Source organism: Physcomitrium patens, chromosome 2 (assembly GCF_059467195.1).
Source record: "Physcomitrium patens ecotype Gransden chromosome 2, ASM5946719v1, whole genome shotgun sequence".
Taxonomy (NCBI): Eukaryota; Viridiplantae; Streptophyta; class Bryopsida; order Funariales; family Funariaceae; genus Physcomitrium; species Physcomitrium patens.
The window spans coordinates 4,416,962-4,435,342 of record NC_143411.1 but is presented as its reverse complement, the minus strand read 5'-3'; the positions used below and the strand labels follow the sequence as shown (position 1 = coordinate 4,435,342).

At 34.6% G+C, this 18,381-nt stretch overlaps 2 protein-coding genes and 1 long non-coding RNA gene across 13 annotated transcripts; 1 reads left to right on the top strand and 2 right to left on the bottom strand.

Annotated features, from left to right (window-relative positions):
• Positions 1 to 4,048: 4,048 nt before the first annotated feature.
• On the bottom strand, positions 4,049 to 5,717 carry LOC149989697 (uncharacterized). Of its 3 annotated transcripts, none has more exons than XR_016498183.1 (3): positions 5,376 to 5,717; positions 4,729 to 5,000; positions 4,049 to 4,564 (listed from the first exon to the last, which is right to left on the bottom strand). It is a non-coding gene; the product is annotated as an uncharacterized LOC149989697 (long non-coding RNA). The 3 variants fall into 3 exon arrangements; XR_016498188.1 differs by having other exon boundaries at positions 5,418 to 5,717; XR_016498189.1 differs by lacking the exon at positions 5,376 to 5,717 and having other exon boundaries at positions 4,447 to 4,608; positions 4,729 to 5,092.
• Positions 5,718 to 5,827: 110 nt separating this feature from the next.
• Positions 5,828 to 7,443, top strand: LOC112278777 (ubiquitin-conjugating enzyme E2 7). The gene has a single exon (XM_024512528.3). It carries the CDS (start codon positions 6,565 to 6,567, stop codon positions 7,066 to 7,068), a length of 504 nt encoding a protein of 167 aa, XP_024368296.1. The 5' UTR covers positions 5,828 to 6,564; the 3' UTR covers positions 7,069 to 7,443.
• A 1,385-nt stretch (positions 7,444 to 8,828) lies between these two features.
• LOC112278776 (equilibrative nucleotide transporter 3) lies at positions 8,829 to 13,505 on the bottom strand. 9 transcript variants are annotated; one of them, XM_090244218.1, is made up of 9 exons: positions 13,067 to 13,505; positions 12,159 to 12,263; positions 11,407 to 11,562; positions 11,096 to 11,239; positions 10,702 to 10,807; positions 10,183 to 10,358; positions 9,873 to 10,045; positions 9,490 to 9,596; positions 8,829 to 9,320 (listed from the first exon to the last, which is right to left on the bottom strand). In XM_090244218.1, the coding sequence occupies exons 1-9, from the start codon at positions 13,124 to 13,126 to the stop codon at positions 9,157 to 9,159; spliced, it is 1,191 nt and encodes a 396-aa protein (XP_090100344.1). In that variant the 5' UTR covers positions 13,127 to 13,505; the 3' UTR covers positions 8,829 to 9,156. The 9 variants fall into 9 exon arrangements, with proteins under 9 accessions (XP_090100344.1, XP_073388361.1, XP_024368292.1 ...); XM_073532260.2 differs by having other exon boundaries at positions 9,490 to 9,748; positions 13,067 to 13,364; XM_024512524.3 differs by having other exon boundaries at positions 9,490 to 9,748; positions 9,873 to 10,084; positions 13,067 to 13,329.
• Positions 13,506 to 18,381: the final 4,876 nt, after the last annotated feature.

Genomic DNA, 18,381 nt, shown 5'->3' with positions numbered 1-18,381 from the left:
GCCTTAAAATTAGAAGTTTTATTAATAGATAATAGGAAAAATCTTGCTTCATAATACTTAAGCAATACACAAAACACATAGTAGCTATCTCTAATACTAAATATTTTCTTGATGTTAAGCCAACACAAATGTTCAAAATACATAATTAATAGTGATATAAGAATATTTCTTGAGAAAATAAGATATGTTAAATTGGTTTACTTTTGTCTCATCTAATTATAATCAATAGACACCGACCTTATTTAAATGATTTCTTCCAATAATTATTAAGTCATTGTAGAAAAACAAGATGGTATTTTGCAATTAAGACATTGTTAATACTTCCAAATGATTTTATGAAACTTTATTGTTAACTTATATTGAATACAAGAAAATAGAATAGAACCTAAATCTTTTAACAACCAAACTGAAAGTAAATACTAGTCCTACACAAGAAAAATATGGCTGCTGAAGTATTAGAGTACATGATCTAAGTTGGATTTATTAATTATTAATGTTCAATCTTATGTTATGTAAAAAATAAGTTAATACTACTAAAAAAAAATGTAGTGTTGGTTTATATATATAAAGCTTTAGTAAACAAATAAATAATATTTTCATTAGACTATATACATATATATATATATATATATATATAGATATATAACATAAACAAAAGACAAGGCAAAGACACTAGATATCCAATCTAAGATTTTTACATTTGTAAAATTATAGAAAAATATATTATAAGATAGTACTTTTATGAGTATATAGAAGTGACATCAACAATATTGTCATTGTCCACTTTAATGGATGAAACATAGTAATATCGATTATACTAATTTTATCAACAAATGAATTAAGATTTTTATTAAAAATAAATATACCACTAATTAAAAAATAATATTTTTAAATTTTTACTACATTTATTTTAGTTTTAAATTTTTAAAAAATATATAAATATTTATCATTATTAATAAAATAATAAAATAAATTGAGATAAATTTCTTTTTAGAATTTTTATTCATTGAGTTTGTATATTTTAAGATTAATTTTGAAACTTTAATGTATAGCGACTCAAAAAACTGTTTCAATGTTGAAATATTTTAGAAAGAATAGCATATTACAGATAAATTGTAGTGAATAATGACATGTGGTTTATATAGCAAATAAAATACTCCTTTATAGCTACCAAATGAGCCCAGATTGAAAAGAATCCATTAGATAATTGCAAAGCTATGACCAATCTAATTTGGAGTAGTATTGAAACAATTTTTTGAATGTGGTTTCTAATTTTTGGATTCTATCAATTACTCAATATTATAACATTCTATTATCATCAAATTTACTATAAAAATATTATTACTAATCTAATGACATCATTAATGCTTACTAGCAGCTATAAAAGCACCATTCTTAATCACAATTCATGGCATGGATATATTCCAAATTACCACATTTCAGGATCTTCTAAAATCTTTTGTAAATTTCTAGAATCTTTTAGATACTTATAGAATCTTCTATAATCTTTTAGAAAGTTCTATAGGCTTCTAGAAGCTTCTTTAGAATTTTAGAAACTTCCATAGATAGTACCATAAACTTCTGTAATCTTCATTATAATATAAATAAGAGTCTTTGGAACCACTTTTGCTATTAATCTCATTCTTTGTCTTTAATCTTGACATATTTCTTTGGCACATTCTTGTGTCCTTGACAATTCCTTGAACAACTATGACACCTGTTCTCTCCTCTCTTGAAGATAACATCACCTTTGTTCTTCTTCATTCTCAAAAATCTTATCGCCAAATTGCTTCTAAACTTAGTTGCAATAAAGCTACTATTTTTAGGCTAGTAAAAAAGATCACTTTTAATAGGAAGAACCTTAAATTTGGCAGACCAAAGAAGCTCATTGTAGTAGATGAAAGGAAAATCATTTGCCAAATTAACATTGATAAGGCTGAAAATATTATTGAAGTTGCTAAAAACCTTAACAATATTATCAATAATCTTGTGTCAACCCAAACCATTGAAATGTTCTCAAGAAATGGAATATGAAAGCTATGGTGAAGAAGAAAAAGTCACTACTTTCTATCCACCATTAAAAACAATGCTTGAATTTTGATCTATAGTACAAGGAATGGATTGTGGAAGTTTGGAAAAAAGTTATTTGGTCAAATGAAACAAAAATCAACAGATTTGGGTCAAATGGCAAAAAGTGGGTGTAGAAACAAAAAGGTTAGTCTTTGCTTGACAAGAAGATCAAAGAAACACCTAAGCATGGAGGTGAAAATATAATGATATGGAATTATATGGGATAGAATGGAGTTGAAAGGATGGCAGAGGTTAAGGGGATGATGGATGTCAAGCAATTCGTGGAAATTCTTGAAAAAAACGTGTTCCTTAGTATTAAAGAATTTGGCATTTTTGAGGAGGAGGTGATTTTTTAGCAAGATAATAACCCCAAGCATAATTCAAAACTAGCATGGAAGTGGTTTAATCATCATGGGATTAAAGTAATGGATTCGCCTACTCAGTCTTCTAATCTTAATTCTATTGAACATCTTTAGAAGCACCTCAAACATCAGTTCAACACCTAGAAGATAAAACCAAAGGGATTTTGAAAATTATGGAAAATAATAGCTGCGGAATAGAATAATATTGAAGCAATTTTGTGCCAAATGTTAATAGAAAGTATGCCTAAGAGATTGGAAGAAAATATCAAGGCCAAAGGAGGTCCTACAAAGTACTGATATGTAATTGGATACCTCATTCAAAAAAATATTTTAATATTGTCCAAATAAGATTGGTCATAGCTCTACAATTACTTGATGGATTGTTTTCAACCTGGGCTCATTTGATAGCTATAAAAGAATACTTTATTTATTATACAAACCATGTATCATTATTCACTATAATTTATTTGTAATATGCCATTCTTTCCAAAATATGTCAACATTAAAATAGTTTTTTGAGTCATTGTATCATCTAAAAATCAAGTTTTAATAGATTTAAAATGAATCAATAAATGGAATAAAAATAAAAACCATTATTAAAAGTATCATTTATACCTTCATAAAATTGAATTGGAAATAATATTTCAAAAGTTTTGAATACAAAATAATAGTTTTTTTTTTTTTTTTTTTTTTTTTTTACTTTAAATATATTTAGAGTTTATCTTTAGTTTAAAACATGTTGATTAGAATCTAACTTATGAATATAAAAGAATAAAAGAAAATTTTATTAATTAATATATTTAATCATGGCTAATATAAGCCAACAAATAATTTGTAGTAAATTTCAAATACATCAAATAAAGATCAAGATTGTGAGTCCTTTCTAATCTTAAATTTTATAAAGTTCTTTCATACCATCAATTCTTTTATTAATCTTATTGTTGAAAGATCTCAAATTAATATACATACTAATATAATATCATAGGATAAGTCTCAATTTTACATATTTGCTTAATCATGTATCCAATAGCTATATTTTACAAATAAAAATCAAATATGATTACACAACTTTTAAGAATCTAAAATAAATAATATCAAATTTTTTGACTATATAAAACTTTTGATTTTTTTATTTTATTTTTGATTTTTAGATTTCAAATTATTGATTGGTCTTTAAAAAAGTCTTGTAGAATTTAAATTATTTTTTTATTATTTAATTTTTTTGAACAAATAATAATAACACCAAAAAAAATGATTGTACCTATATACTCAATATCATAATTTATCAACTATGCTAATCCGATTTTTGTCTACTTGAAACAAATACTTCTTTCATATTCCAAAACAAAAGCCTTGTAAGATGCAAGGTCATCATCTACTTAGAAATAGATGAGAAAATGATCCCCTTTTTGTACAACAAAGTATGAAGCTATGCAACAAGAGACCTATGCAACAAGAGAGCTATGCAACATTCTTGTGATAAATTTTAGAAATTGGTTCCAAAAAGTCACCAAAGAGCAACCTTGAACTGTGTAAATAAATACTATACATCTACAGAGGGTCAAGGCTCTTGCAAGGTGAAGTGTTTAAAACAAAGTTAAAATAAACCCATTGTGTGACATATGTCCAACTTATACCACAAGTTACCAACATGTGCAATACATAGCCAACTTATTGGCCAATTTTTCAACCTAAAACTTGGACTAGTCACATTCCCAAGAGCAGATTGCTGGAGTTTCATGGATCGATGGATCACATTATTGAGGAGCAATGACCAAGCAATTGCTTGCCTTGAGTACCAAATGACCCACTTATCTGCAAAACTGAATGAATCATCTTCTTAGGTCCTCACTGAAACGCACCACAATAGCAACCTCTGGTTGAGGACTAGCAAGTTCTTGTGGCTTCAAGTCTTGAGCATATACCACCAAGCTCTTGGACCGGCAGCATTATATCACAAAAACAACAGTAGACTGAAATCTAGTTACACATGTGGTTGAGAGAAGTCACTTGCCGGAGCGGAGTACGTTTTAAAAGAAGTTGCTGCATCGTTGCTGTGTCGTCTAGTGTTCTTGATGTAGTGCAAGGATCCCTCCCTCACCCACTCCGCACTTGCTCCATCACTTGACCAGCTGCCATGAACACAGATGCTCCTCTTCATCCGGCTGCTGACACCCTAATTGGCAGAAGAGACCCACCAACAACTCGAACCCTAAAGTTTTTTATGAATGTGCTTGCAACTTGAATGTCCTCAATATGGTCAAAGAAAGGTTTCAAGAGAATTTGTACTGCTTACCATTAGTGTAGCCAGACCAACATTTACAGGCTGCCTTGGGAAGTTTTCCAGAAACGTAGAAACTAGAATCCGTCGATCTTTCATCAAGATTGAGGCGTTTCAAAGTAGTGGCTTGCTTTGCGTTCTAATAGCCTACCATTGCCCAGTCGGTTGATATTGCTTCTGTGGAAAAAATATGCACAACTTCATCCCGGCCACCCTTTTTATTTCTTTGTTCTTGGCAACTTCTTTACCGAAGGTTTCCCGTGTGTGTGAAAACAATCCTTTCACGGCTGCGATCAAGGTTGCACAAGTCGAATATTGCTTAGAAGATGAAGCTGATAAAGCTCTCATCAAATGCGAAGAAAAAACAGAACGAAAGAAAAACATATGTTCTAGCACAGACGATTGACATGGTCAAATCACTTTAACCTCTGGAGGACACTTCCTAACTATGCACAATATTTCATATCTTATCCTGCGACACTGAGTCACGACGTCGCGATGCACCACATGAGTTTCGCATACAAGAATTCACCTGGTGCCACTCACTTCCTGCTCGCGGCACCACGATAATATAAATGTGCAGTCGCATACCCAACGACATGACACAACGGAAATCCAGTTTGCAATTCGATCACAGTTCATTCGGGAGCAAGAAAGCCAACCTGTAGCCATAGCTCACCCGGCAGAGAACCACCATGATTTACCTGAACCAAATACTGCGAAATCTGCGCAAAATTCAGCCGGAAACGAGAGTTCAAGCTTGCAAGCGAAGGAGTAGAGCGATCACACATGTCATGGAGCAGGACGATCGGAGGAAGTGTAGCGAGACTTTGGCCGTATCTGCCGACTGGGCAAATTAGCGTGAAATGTGAAAATTCCATGGACTGAGAGCAATACCATTACCATTGTCATGGAACTTCTGATAGATCAAGGCTCCGTAAACGATGATTTTTTCCCGTCCAAACTCATGTGCTTTTTTCCATTCTGGTGGACGAACTGTTGAATCCAAGTTCCAGTATGCATGTGACGATTGTGGGTGTAAAACCTTTTAGGATGCAGCAACAAGTGATAGTTGATTTTTCTCGAAAGGCTTGACGCCCATTACTGCCAGTCAGGAACGAGCTCAGGCATCAAATCGCCCAGTCACAGCGTAAATCGTAATTAGTAATACCATGTGGGTGATGCATAACAAATTCCGACACCAGCAGTATAATTTCAGTACTGGGTATATGCATTAGAATGTGGATTGTTCAATACTTTGTTTAAGAAAGGTGTTCGTTGCGGGTGAAACCTGAATTTGTCACAAGGTTCTAGATGACGAGAAATGCTTTTTAATAACCGTCATTAGATTTTTAACTGTATAAAATAATGCGTACGTCATGGTTGATTAGAACCCTAGAAAGCACAAAGTAGAAGCTGAAGTTTAGCTCAGCTCATCAAAGTAATGCTGAGACGGCTGGCAGCTTTCAGGGGAGGACGGCAGCATGCCACTGATTGGAATGTTATATAGAAGAGATGAGCAGATCCTTGTACTCTAGGTCGGTATTGTGTTCATCTTCCTCTCGGAGACACCGAGAGAGGGCCGCTTGTCCTCGTTCCTCCAGCGTTTAATCGCTGCTTAGCTTTCAAACTGTTGGAGCTGGTGCTAGTCAATCTGTTCTGATTGGGTCGGCGCTCAACACCTACGGTGTGGTGCAATTTATTTTGCTTTGTGAGTGAGAGGGAAGGTGGTGCGAGTGATTGAGGTGGGGAAGAGGGCGTGTGGTTGGGTTTCACAAAGTTTTTGTGAAGGTTGTGCTTCTGGGTGTGTTAGTTTGAGAGTGGGTCTCTTAGGACATCTGCTGCACAGCTATGGCGGAGAATCAGGCGAGACTTCTGTTGCGGAAGCAGCTGAAAGATTTGTCCAGAAATCCAGTGGATGGGTTCTCGGCAGGGCTTGTGGACGACTCCAGCGTGTTTGAATGGAACGTGACCATTATCGGGCCGTGTGAGACTCTGTACGAGGGGGGTTTCTTCAACGCCATCATGAGTTTTCCTTCCGACTACCCCAACAGCCCGCCGTCTGTTCGGTTCACCTCCGAGATGTGGCATCCGAACGTGTACCCCGATGGTCGTGTGTGTATCTCAATTCTTCATGCTCCTGGGGATGATCCCAACGGCTATGAGCTGGCCAGCGAGCGATGGTCGCCCGTGCACACTGTGGAGACCATATTGATCAGCATCATTGCCATGCTTTCGAACCCGAACGACGAGTCTCCTGCGAATGTTGATGCAGCGAAGGAGTGGCGAGACCAGAGAAGTGAGTTCCAGCGCAAGGTGAGGAGGATTGTGAGGCGCTCTCAGGAATTTGCTTGAGACGGTAATTGTCTTGGAGTGGCTGTGAGGCGAACATCCCACAGATCATCGAGTGGCGTGCTGTGGCGTGGCGTAGTTCTATCTTCACATAGTCGTGGTATGCAAAGTTCTAAAACAATTTTGTTGGAGGACATGTGAGAATGTATGGGCGTCAGCGGTATATTGTAATGGATTGAAAGGGTAGGGAATCAACCCATGTAAAGCTCATTATGCACATGAAAGTTGGCGAAGACAAAACTAAAGAACACGGTTAATACTGTGCATAATGCAGATTAGGGGTTGCAGCTGACATTGGGCAAGATTTGTAAGGGGTGAATAAACACATAATGAACAGTCCTGCTCTCTGCCTGTTCCATACTCGCCATTATTTTCCAACCATGTCTGTGAACGGTGTACTGGTCAGAGTTGGCAACAGCTTCTGGTTCTGTTATTTGTATGGTGAAATCTGGTCTGCTCTTGTCGGAATTTCCAATCACCCATTATGACGTGGACAAGGAGGCGTGATGCATGCAACTTGACGTGTTACAGTCCACTCGACGATTTGTGGATAGCCGAAAGTCCAATTCTTCATATATATAGTAAACGTTGTTTTCACACCCCTATCGTCAAGCTCTTGAATCAGGCGCGCCGCAAACGGCGGTATGATTCCATGAAGATTCAGAAATGAGGTCGTTTCACGAGAGTAATCTGTCGTACGGTCGGCAGATGCAGGTGTACCGATCGGTGGGATGTACGTAGATACACGCATACGACGAATTGGTTGGACTTCGAGATATGTGTGTATGCTTTGCTTGGTTTGCACTAAGCAAACAGTGAGGGTTTGAGCTAGGTTTACTTGCCACACATCTATTTTTGTGCTGTTTCTCGCTTATGTACCCAATCACTCACCATGAGTGGGCTATTGTTGAACTTGGTCCACAGGAAAACCTATTGCGTTCATTAGACGCAGACCACGAATCTGTAAAGAGTCCTTGGTTAGACAAAAGTTATGCCCACCTACCGGTACCTATGGCCCTTGAGTGGGTCAGGCATCCTTTGCTTGTTGAGTGTCTTGCAGCTGTGCCATTCTCAGTCGCGAAGACTTGAGGTGCATAGTAGCACACCATTTCTTTCAGAACAGCGGCATAAGTGTCATTTACACAGAAAAATCTAGTGAAACATAAATCAGCTTACAAGAACATTACAAGTGGGTTATATTCCAGAGGATTCGAATTGTATTCTCTATTCTATCAAATAGCACTGTAGACTGGATATGGATTGTCGCAGAAACGTCACTATGGTTTCACGGCATGAACGACAAGTTCATGTCTCGATGTTATGTTGACTGGACTGCATCTGGGTTCACACAATTGTTCATTACTTAATTTAGTGTCCTCTCGCTCTCTTGCTAGAGATGAGGTGATGACAGGCAGCTGCCAGCGTATTGTGACCCATGACTACAGTATGAATGATTCCCTCATGAAACGGTAGAATCGAGAATGACTGACCCCATGGAGCCTTGTAATAACAGATGGTAGAAGTCAGGTGGGAAACATGAGGTATCATAAAAAGCTACGCATTGTGAAAAGTTGGAATCTTCTAGCCATTTTGTGCGCCAAGATTTTTCTCATGTTGTTTGTGGGGTAGTGCGACACAAGAGGTTGACAGAGCATGCTGCCGGATGGTATAGAAGCCACTACTCGTGGAAAAGGCCTCTAAATGCATCCTAAACCAAAAATTGATCCTGTCGACAAACTAGACCCACCGTGGTTTTTCTGATGTACTTGAATTTCAAAGTTTCCATCTGTATTGCAATTTCTTCACAATTTCAAATATTGAAAGGCCGCACTTGGCAGGAATACACGAAAACTACCCCGTATCATTTGTGATGGCAACTAGGTCAATGATACGAGTCAAGAATTCGACTGTGGTGTTATTTTTCCCATGGCGAATCCTGTACAATTGCATGCCATAACTTCACTGCATAATTTGGCGTCATTGCGTTGGATTACAATGCTCTCTAACCGTTTTCAGTCTCTACACTCTACACATAAGTTACTAAATTACGACCATGGACCTTCAAATCCAGTCTCTGCACCCGATATCTCCCTATTCAAAAGGAATGAGGTAATGGACCTGATTCAAGTTTTCGAACACCTGTACTTCTACCAACCCTTTCCGATCAGCCACAACCAGTCGACAACGACTCCAACAAAGAGGCCAATAACCAGAAAAAGAACGAGAATGTTCCCCAAGGCATTTTGCTCCGGTCCCTGCATCAAAACTCAGATTCAATTCCTTCAAGATCAATAGCTGCTTCGTCCAAAACTTCACATGCGACGATTAATGATATAGTCGAACTATGTGCAGAACACTAGGATCGCTGAATGTCAAATAGAATTGGTGATGTTAGCCAGGAGTAAAGGTAAAGAGGTTGCGTACCAAATAACCTTTTGGTGCGCCTACGAAAGCGCACACAGTGACGTAACCATTCGAAACTCCCAGTAAGGTGGTCAAAATGATCATCCACCCTTGCGGCCCATACTTGGCTGTAAAATAAAACGCGGGGATAAATACAACTCGAGAGAGCGTAGCAAGAAGCAGCATTGGGCGTGATTTCAGCAAAAGGCTATCAATCAATGGGATGTAGCGGCCCAGCAGATCCCCAACGTTGTACATTGCTACTAGTGTTACAGAATACCTGAAAACGAGTGGAAGTCGTTTCACATGTCAACTTTCATATCACGTTTCCAAAGTAATCAAAAACAGTGAAAGGTTCATGTTATAGTTCACTACAGAGTTGTTAAGCAGCGGGAAAGCATTACCATGTGCCTAAATGATGTTTCCCTGTGTCTTCAGCCAGGAAGCCGGGGAAGATCGAAAGTGTCAAAGTGAAGCAGAAGCATATTATGAAACAATAATCGGCATTCTTTGCAAGCAATTGCGAGGTTGTCAGACGTTCCAGCGGCATCAAGGCCTTCATACCTTGTTGATTGTCCTGCCATGAACGTAGTTTAAAGTCACAATTTTCTGAAAGCTGGACAAAGGGAGTAGATTTAGTATGAAATTGCTCTGCACAGTGGAATCAAACTGCACACGAAATTTTAGCCTCGAAAAATTGAAGGTTTAGCTTACTGTTTCATTTCTGTAGGTAGTGCTGCCGACAGCCACCAGATCAGCAGATACCGTAAGAGATCCCTCAGATGCAGCCTTGGTTCGGAAGTACTTCACGAAAGCCAAACGTGGGAACACGTAGGCGTACAAGAGAATGCACGTAAATTCAAAGAAGGCCGAAATGAAGAAGAACACCACTGATTGCAATACAAGAGCCTCAGCATTAGAGCGAACTTGATGGAGAGAGTTTGAGACATATATGACCAACGTGTGCAACACTGGGGAGCTGATAGGTAGTTCTAGAGCTGTTCATTAAAAAATAAACATGACAATGGTAATCCAGAGGCAGAATCCTATCACAATTAGAGCTTATCAAAGTTAAGGAGTCTGCGTTGACGATTCTATTTAATGCTCTCTACAAAAAAAAAACAAAACAAAACAAAACAAAACAAAAAACAAAAAACAAAAAATTGTCTAGCTAAGTGCAAGAAAGTTTTCGTCTTGTACGATATCTTAAGCGACAAGAGGAGACATACTTACAAGCACTATTACGGAGTCCATCCTTTGTATTTGGGAAGCTGGACTTGCAAATCAAGCGAAGACCCGAGGTTATTGCACCTGAGGCTGCTAAGCCTGCACTGAACGCCTACAAATATCATCAAAGACGGCAGTTGTTCGTTACATATGTGCGACTTCATATGACTCGAGGGTACAGTTAATTTTAAACATCTACTATAACGTATTCGACAACTGAGCAATATTAACCCTTATCAAAGACAGAGGTACGGTACACCCTAAAATAGTTTCAAGGGTTTTGAGCTGGAAAGAACGAAAATGAAGTTTGGGGCTCCAAGTCCTCCTGGCAAATATAACTCTAGAACATGAAAGAGAGATAGTCAAGAGAGTACTTAGAATGCTGAATATTAGACTAAACCTGAACATAGCTTGAATCCATGAAGGAAACCTCGCCGAACATGCCCCCTTGAACAAATGCATCTGCAACGCCAAAACCTGCAATAAAGATACAGGTACCCACAAATGCTCCAATACCTCCATGCCCATTGGTGGCTAAATCCAGCTGTAGCCATTCAATTCAAAGCGTGGTGATTAGCCTCTACTCGATCAGTGATGAAAGTTCGCTTAAATCTGCACCTCCCATACTTACAGGCTATTATCCAATTATGAAATCTACATGTGGGGGTTTAGCTATTACAGCGATCCTTCAAATATTGTGTTGACACTTACGATTGGGATGGCCAGTATGAAGATGAAAAAGAGCGTGTAGCCAGATATAAGACGTAAACGTGTATTGATGCGTGCCTCGTGGTATGTGAGGATGAGCATGGTTCCAAGTGCAAATGGTTGGTAAACCAAAGTGAACACTCGTGCTGCATGGTAACCCTGTACACACCCACCCAACCTTGTTTGTGAGTGTGAATCAGCAGCATCCATACCATGCAGAAGAGATGAACATTCTACCTTTCATTTTGTAGTGCTTCGAAAGACTAGAATTCAAATGCATGATCCTACTAGAGAGGACCTACCGTTTCTCTACAACCATCAACTTGGTACATACAGTCACTGAATGCAGGTCACAGATTTAGAACCATATATAATGAATGATTCACAGTCAATTAAATTCGGAACCTTAGAGAGGACCATTAAGATCATGCTAAGAAGTCACAATTCTTTACTCCCCTTCCAACAACCGTGTCTAAACTCATATTTCTTACATCAGTACCATGCCAAGAACGTTGTGTATTCATACTCTACGGTTAATTGGTTGTACCCCTTCTGCCAAGTTCTCTGGCTCCATCCATCTCGATTACCAACATACAGAGTCCACTTGCACAATCTATTTCAATATTCCAGAATCTACTTTCGACACACTCTATTCGCAAAAGCACAGCATTCAAGAGCTTCATCAATCCAATTGCAGCAGAAGAAAGATGGTATTAAACAGAAAGAAGTGAATATTAAGCTTTGGGAGCACTTACGTCAAATACCACCAAAAAATAATCTTGGATGGTAATCAGACTATTCCAGCTGAACAGGCAGCCATTTCCCAGTAACCAACACACAAGGTAACCCACGGTCCTGCCCTGAAAATAAATGGTCTTCAACAATTTAGATCATAAACGAATGCTGTCCATAGAATTTCGGAAGTAGCTAAAAACAAAAAAAAAAACTGAAGTCAATAACCATGCCTAGTGAACGATGGCAGCAGGGAGTAACGTAATGAACCAGAGATTATTGGGCCACATCCCAGATTTAACCAACCAAAGGCAACGAACTCAATCATTTTAATACACTAGACCAAGGAGAAGAGCACCGCAGGAGGCCAGGGGGACATCATAAGGTGGGTTGCAACCTCTTTTGAGGCGAAGGCGATAAGCTATATCTGATGTTCAACTGCGGATGCCTTATAAATGAATCTGTATATATATATATATATATATCAACATTCATGTCCCTTTACACAAATGATTAAATCCTTTATTGTATAAGAATCAAGGTTTTAGAGAGCATTTATGGATCATGGATAAAGACATGACTGTATGTTTCTAATTCGCAAAGCGGAATTCCCCCATGAATACAATTCGAAAGCTGTGGTATCAAGTAATTGAGACAAAAAGGAAAAGATACTTGATTTATAAACCCATAATCTACACTCTGCACGACACTAGTTTAGAATCAATGAGAATTTGTAACAATAAAGCGGAAACTTGGCAGAGGGACCGCTGAAAGATTCAGTGTGTTTTCACTGTCCCCAGACGCCATGCTTGAAGGGACTGAGGCGCATATTTCGCCAGGTGCAAATCGAAAACCACAAACCAAAATAATGAAATGAGATTGCTTGTGAGTTTTTAAATCGAAGATTGATAGCAATACTGGCTGAAAGTACCTTGTGGGCATGCTCATCTACTTCAAGAGCAGGACTCGTTCCTGAAAGAGAATCCGCCATAGCTCCGAGAGTTTCTGTAGAAATCCCACTGCCTGAGATGTTCGACAACAGCTACTAGACTATGATCCCATTAAAAATTTGTCGTCCTTCACAACACAAAACCCCTAGAAAGAACTGTTTTCCCTCCTCCAGAATGCTGGCGCAACGGCAAAGATGGCCCGCTAACCTCACAGCTTCACTAGCTTTCCTCCCTTTTGTATGAGAGCTGGCAGCGCTACAGATTTCCCGTAAACACGAAAAGATGTTGAGCTCAAAACGTGAAAGCAGTCTGAAAGGAGCGTAAAAGGACTCAACACTTTTGGAGGTCAATCGCGTTGATTTTCTGACTTCATCAAAAACTTTCATATCCCAACAAGATCCCTTGAGAATGATCACGACTGCGAAGAACTTTAGAAGCTCTGGGATGGCCCTTTCTCTTTTTCTCTCCCTCTAAAATTAAAACGGCGCGAAGGAACAAGTAAACTGGAGTAGCACCTGTCCCTTAACTGCAGTACTAACTTACTCATAGCAGTACTTCATGTTATGATTCTCAAGCAGTCCTAGAATAGGATGTGTTATGAAAACATGATTTGTTGCACAAGGTGGACATCATTTGTTGCAAATGAAATGTGCCGGTAGCAAAGGAGAGGGCACTTCTAGAGCTTTTTGGTACATATAACATGGGACATTCAACACTCCTCTTTTGGAAGTAGGACTTAATTCTCTACTAAAACAAAATCTAACATATCTCTAAAAGCTAGAAACTTATCTCTAGAGAGAGCTTTTGTAAAGATGTTCGCTGCCATCTACTCTGTGGGACAATACTCCAAACCAATTTGTCATTTTGCTACACATTACCTAATAAAATAATATTCTGTATTTCAATGCATTATATGACCATGGTGTGCTAGATTCTTTGCAATAGCAATGGCATTCTTGTTATCTTCATTAATAAAAATCCTTTTTGGCTTAAAAATGTTATAATTCCTAAATACTCTACGAAGCCACAAAGTCTCTCTTATTGCAGTAGCCAAAGTTGCATATTCTACCTCCATTGACAAAATAGATGCTAAAGTTTGCTTCTTGCCTGACCAAATGATAATTACTCCTTCCAATATAAACGCATAACATCTTACTTAATGGCACATCTCGACACAACTTGCTCCATCTGCATCATTATAGCCTAAAAGTTGCAAATTTGATTCTTTTCTTTCATATTGCAATACCAAATATTTTGTTCTTTGTAAGTAATAAAATATTTTTTTAAATCCTTGTCAATGCAAAACATATGGATGTACCATATATTAAGCAAAGTATTAACAATTACATGCAATATCATACTTTACACCATTTGTAAGGTATAATAATAAATCTAAAGTTTTTTGATAAAGCTTTACAACTTCTGCATCTAAAAGATCATCATTCCCATGCTTAGTGACATGACTTTGTACCATCGGTATAGCAACTGCTTTTATATCTTTTATCCCAAATTTCTCCAACTTTCAAAAAATGTATTAAGTTTGGCTCAAACTAAGAATATCATTTTTCTTATCTTGCAAAAAATCAATGTGAAAAAAATCACTAGTTTTACTAAGGTCTTTCATCTTGTAGCATTCTTACAATTCATCCTTGTATTTCATAAGGATCTCAAAGTTCTTACTACTAATAAGTCATTAATATAGATAATTAGTGCAAGAATTAGTTTCTCAATGCACATTGTATATAAACAAGGGTCTAATTTTGAACGCTCTCAACCAAGGTTCAATAAAGATTTATCCAAACTCTCATTCCATCTATGTTTTAAAGCATGATTGGATGCAAAGTAATGGAGCCATTGCTAGCAAGTTTTTTCTTAAGCATCTATTTTGAATCTACAATATTCCTATTATTAGATAAAAATAAAAATTTCCATGTACTATAATCTTTCAAAGAATTGAGTTCTTTCTTTATGGCATAACTTCCTTTACAGCATTGTTCATCTAGCTTTCATACCATGTTACAAAAACAGGATGTGTTATAAAAACATAATAGATATCATTATTTGCAAACAAAATGTGCCAGAAGCCAAGAAGAGGGTACTTCCAATGTCTCAATTAAGAATTGGATAAGTCACAACTTTTGGTACATATAATATGGGACATTCAATAAATTAGCTACATCCACTTTCTAAAGTACAGCCTCATCTAGTATATTCATAATATTCTCTCTAAAGCCATTCAAAAACCATATTCCCTGCCCTCTTACATGCACATATCTGCAAAATCTGCACACACTTCAATGTCAAACTTTTACACTCTACTAATACCAATTCTTATCTCTTTCAAATCTAAAAACCTCCAATATATACACATGTATATATACACAAAGTATTCAAAATGTCATGTGATGTGGCATAAAGTACCAAATCACATTGGATGAATGTAGTTTAATATAATTTAGTGGATTTTCATGTACTTAGCATTTTATGCTAGTTGGTCTTGTTAGTGTCAATTAGGATTTTGAGGGTTCAAGTAAAGAAACCCCTTTGACTTGATATTCTTGACAATTCAAAGCTTGTAAGTGGTTTTTAAGAGAAAAGGTTTATATTTGTAAGATTTTGCTTGATTATGGTAGTTTAGCTATTTAGTAAAGTTTTAGTTTTTTTTCCACATACTTGTACTCTTGGATTCTCTTTTTATGGTATAAGAGGTAGCTTGACTAAGTTGCATTTAGATTTATTATTATTCCTTAAAAGTATATTACTTGTACATTCTTATTTGGTTTAGATTGCATACTTGATGTTGATTTTTAGCACTCAATCTATTATACATGATGATCTTTGTTTATACAACAAATGACTTAGGTAGAATATGTCATGTACAAATTAGAAATAAAACCAAAATACAATGTAAGAAAATTATACAAATGCATCTCAAGACATTTTAATAAAAGCATCAAAAGACGAACAAAAACAAAACAAAAAAAACATTGATTATGCATCAATAATGAAGAAGAAAGATCATGTGATGAAGAGAGGAAGAGTATAAGAAGGCAAAGAAGAAAACAAACCAGTCTTAGCAAATGAGGGATTTGTTGTCATTCTATCCAATTATATATGTAGCTCTTGCTATAATCCTTGATCCAAATCTAAATCTTGTTTTCAACATAATAAATTATGTATTTTCTATTATACTATATAATAATATTTATATTATTTTTAAAAAAAACTAAAATTTTAAAAATATATTTAAAAATAAATAATCATATCTATATATATATAATTATTTATATTTTTTAATAATCCTATAAAATCTCGATTTAAATTTTATTTATATATATATATATATAGATATATATATATATATGTGTGTGTGTGTGTGTGTGGATTGTATGCTTAAATTTTTAAGCTTAAATTTTTTACTTTTTATTCTATGATAAAATAATTTTTATTCCTTATAATATATTTATCACTTTGGGAGATATATAAGTATTGTAGTTTTTGGATTGTGCTGTAAAATTGGTAATAGCAACACAAAAATAAAAAAATCTTTTCTAAAAGTGAGAAGATAATTTAGAAATAAATTCTTTTTTTAAAAAAATCACTTTTTTTGCTAATTTGGCTTTAAATTTATTTTCATTTGTTCTAAATAATTTTTTTTTCTTGTACACTTATTTAAAACCAATTTGTCTTTTCTTTAAGCAATTCTAGTATATTCAATGATTGGCACTTACAAAAAACCTCACTTCATCTATTGTTTTTTTCTTCTAGCATTGATTTTTATTTTGGATATCTTCTCACTATGAATAAAATTTATTATTATTATTTTTACTAAATAAAATCAAACCTAAGTAAACAAACCTATTTAGAACTTTGTTTCTTCTTTGTAATCTCTGTAATTTTAAGTTTTTCATATCTTTATCATCAACTTTCTTAAAATTTATGGAAAATTAAAATATTTTTAGAAATAAAATAAAAAATAAAAACTATCTCAAGAATAATAAGTGCAATACTCTTTTTTATAGCCTTAAAAGATATATTTTCTAGTTTTAAGATCTAAGTTTTATATATTTATTTTTTAAAATATTAAAAAATATTTAAAATCTAAAAATTCTAAATTTGAATTTTTTATAAATTTATTATTGTACATTTTTTTGGGTGTTATGAACTTAATATTAGTATATGATAAAAGATATTTAATAATACTAATAAAGTTAAAAAATAATAATCTAAAAGTTTATTTATGGCCTAAAATTATTCAATACATTTTGGGTCTTCTTTAAGAACTTTTAATTCAATGTTCTAATACTTCATTCTATTAAAAAATGTTTAAAATAATAAATTCATGCACAAATTATTTATCTCCTAAAACATTCTTCAATAACAATAATTTTATAATATTTTCTATTGTCAAATCTCAAAAAATAAAAATAAAAATAAACTAATATATTTTTCTATCATGTTTAATTCTTTTTGAATTTTAAGTATTTTAGAAGATTTATTTAAGATATATAAAATAGATATAACAGCTCTCCTATAATATTATTTTCTACAAGATCATTTGGATTTTTAATCTTCTTACTTTTTATTACCTCACAAATTTCTTGAAATAGATATTTATATCTTTTTTAAAAAAATACAAATACAAATAGGTACAAAACATAGTAGGTAGATAATATTTTCCTCAAGCAATATCAAAAACAAAATCTAGATGCAAATCAAATCTTTAGATTTTTTTAAACAAACCTCATAGTCATAAAAATATCTCTTAGAAGCTTTTTTATTTTTATGAAACTACTAAAATAAAACTCTACAACTTAGACACTTGGTTTACAATCCATGTAGTCTTTCTAAGGTCTTAATATAGACTCCTTATAACGTAGTATAGGAAAACTTTTTATTATTCAAGCAAGGTAAAGATCATCTTAAAACTTTTCAGTATTTTATTCATTTTCTAATCTTAATTTAAGACTCTTAATTTTCTTTAAAATTATTTTTTTTATTCTAAACTATTTACCTTTTATAATTGTACCTCTACTTCTTCTTTTTTATTAATATTATTTCCAATTCTGTACATAAGTATATTATCCATTTAGAAATTTTTTTAATTTCATAGTTTTAATAATTTAAAAAAATAAAATGAACAATATTAGAGTTTAATCTTTTTTAAAATAGAATTATCTATAATTTTAAATTAAAAATTTTAAATATTATAATATTACAATGTTTTTAAATTAACTTCTTTTACATTATTTTAGTGATATTATGTTTTTTATTATTGTATAAAAAATCTTGAGTT

Excerpts from the sequence above, each read along its gene's own strand:
- LOC112278776 (XM_090244195.1), bottom strand. The coding sequence starts at position 13,126 with ATGGCGGATTCTCTTTCAGGAACGAGTCCTGCTCTTGAAGTAGATGAG. Across the intron at positions 12,279-13,066 it reads TAGATGAGCATGCCCACAAG|ACCATTTATTTTCAGGGCAG; the intron begins GTACTTTCAGCC and ends AAATTGTTGAAG. Across the intron at positions 10,085-10,182 it reads CTACCTACAGAAATGAAACA|CTTTCAGAAAATTGTGACTT; the intron begins GTAAGCTAAACC and ends CCCTTTGTCCAG.
- LOC112278777 (XM_024512528.3), top strand. The coding sequence starts at position 6,565 with ATGGCGGAGAATCAGGCGAGACTTCTGTTGCGGAAGCAGCTGAAAGAT.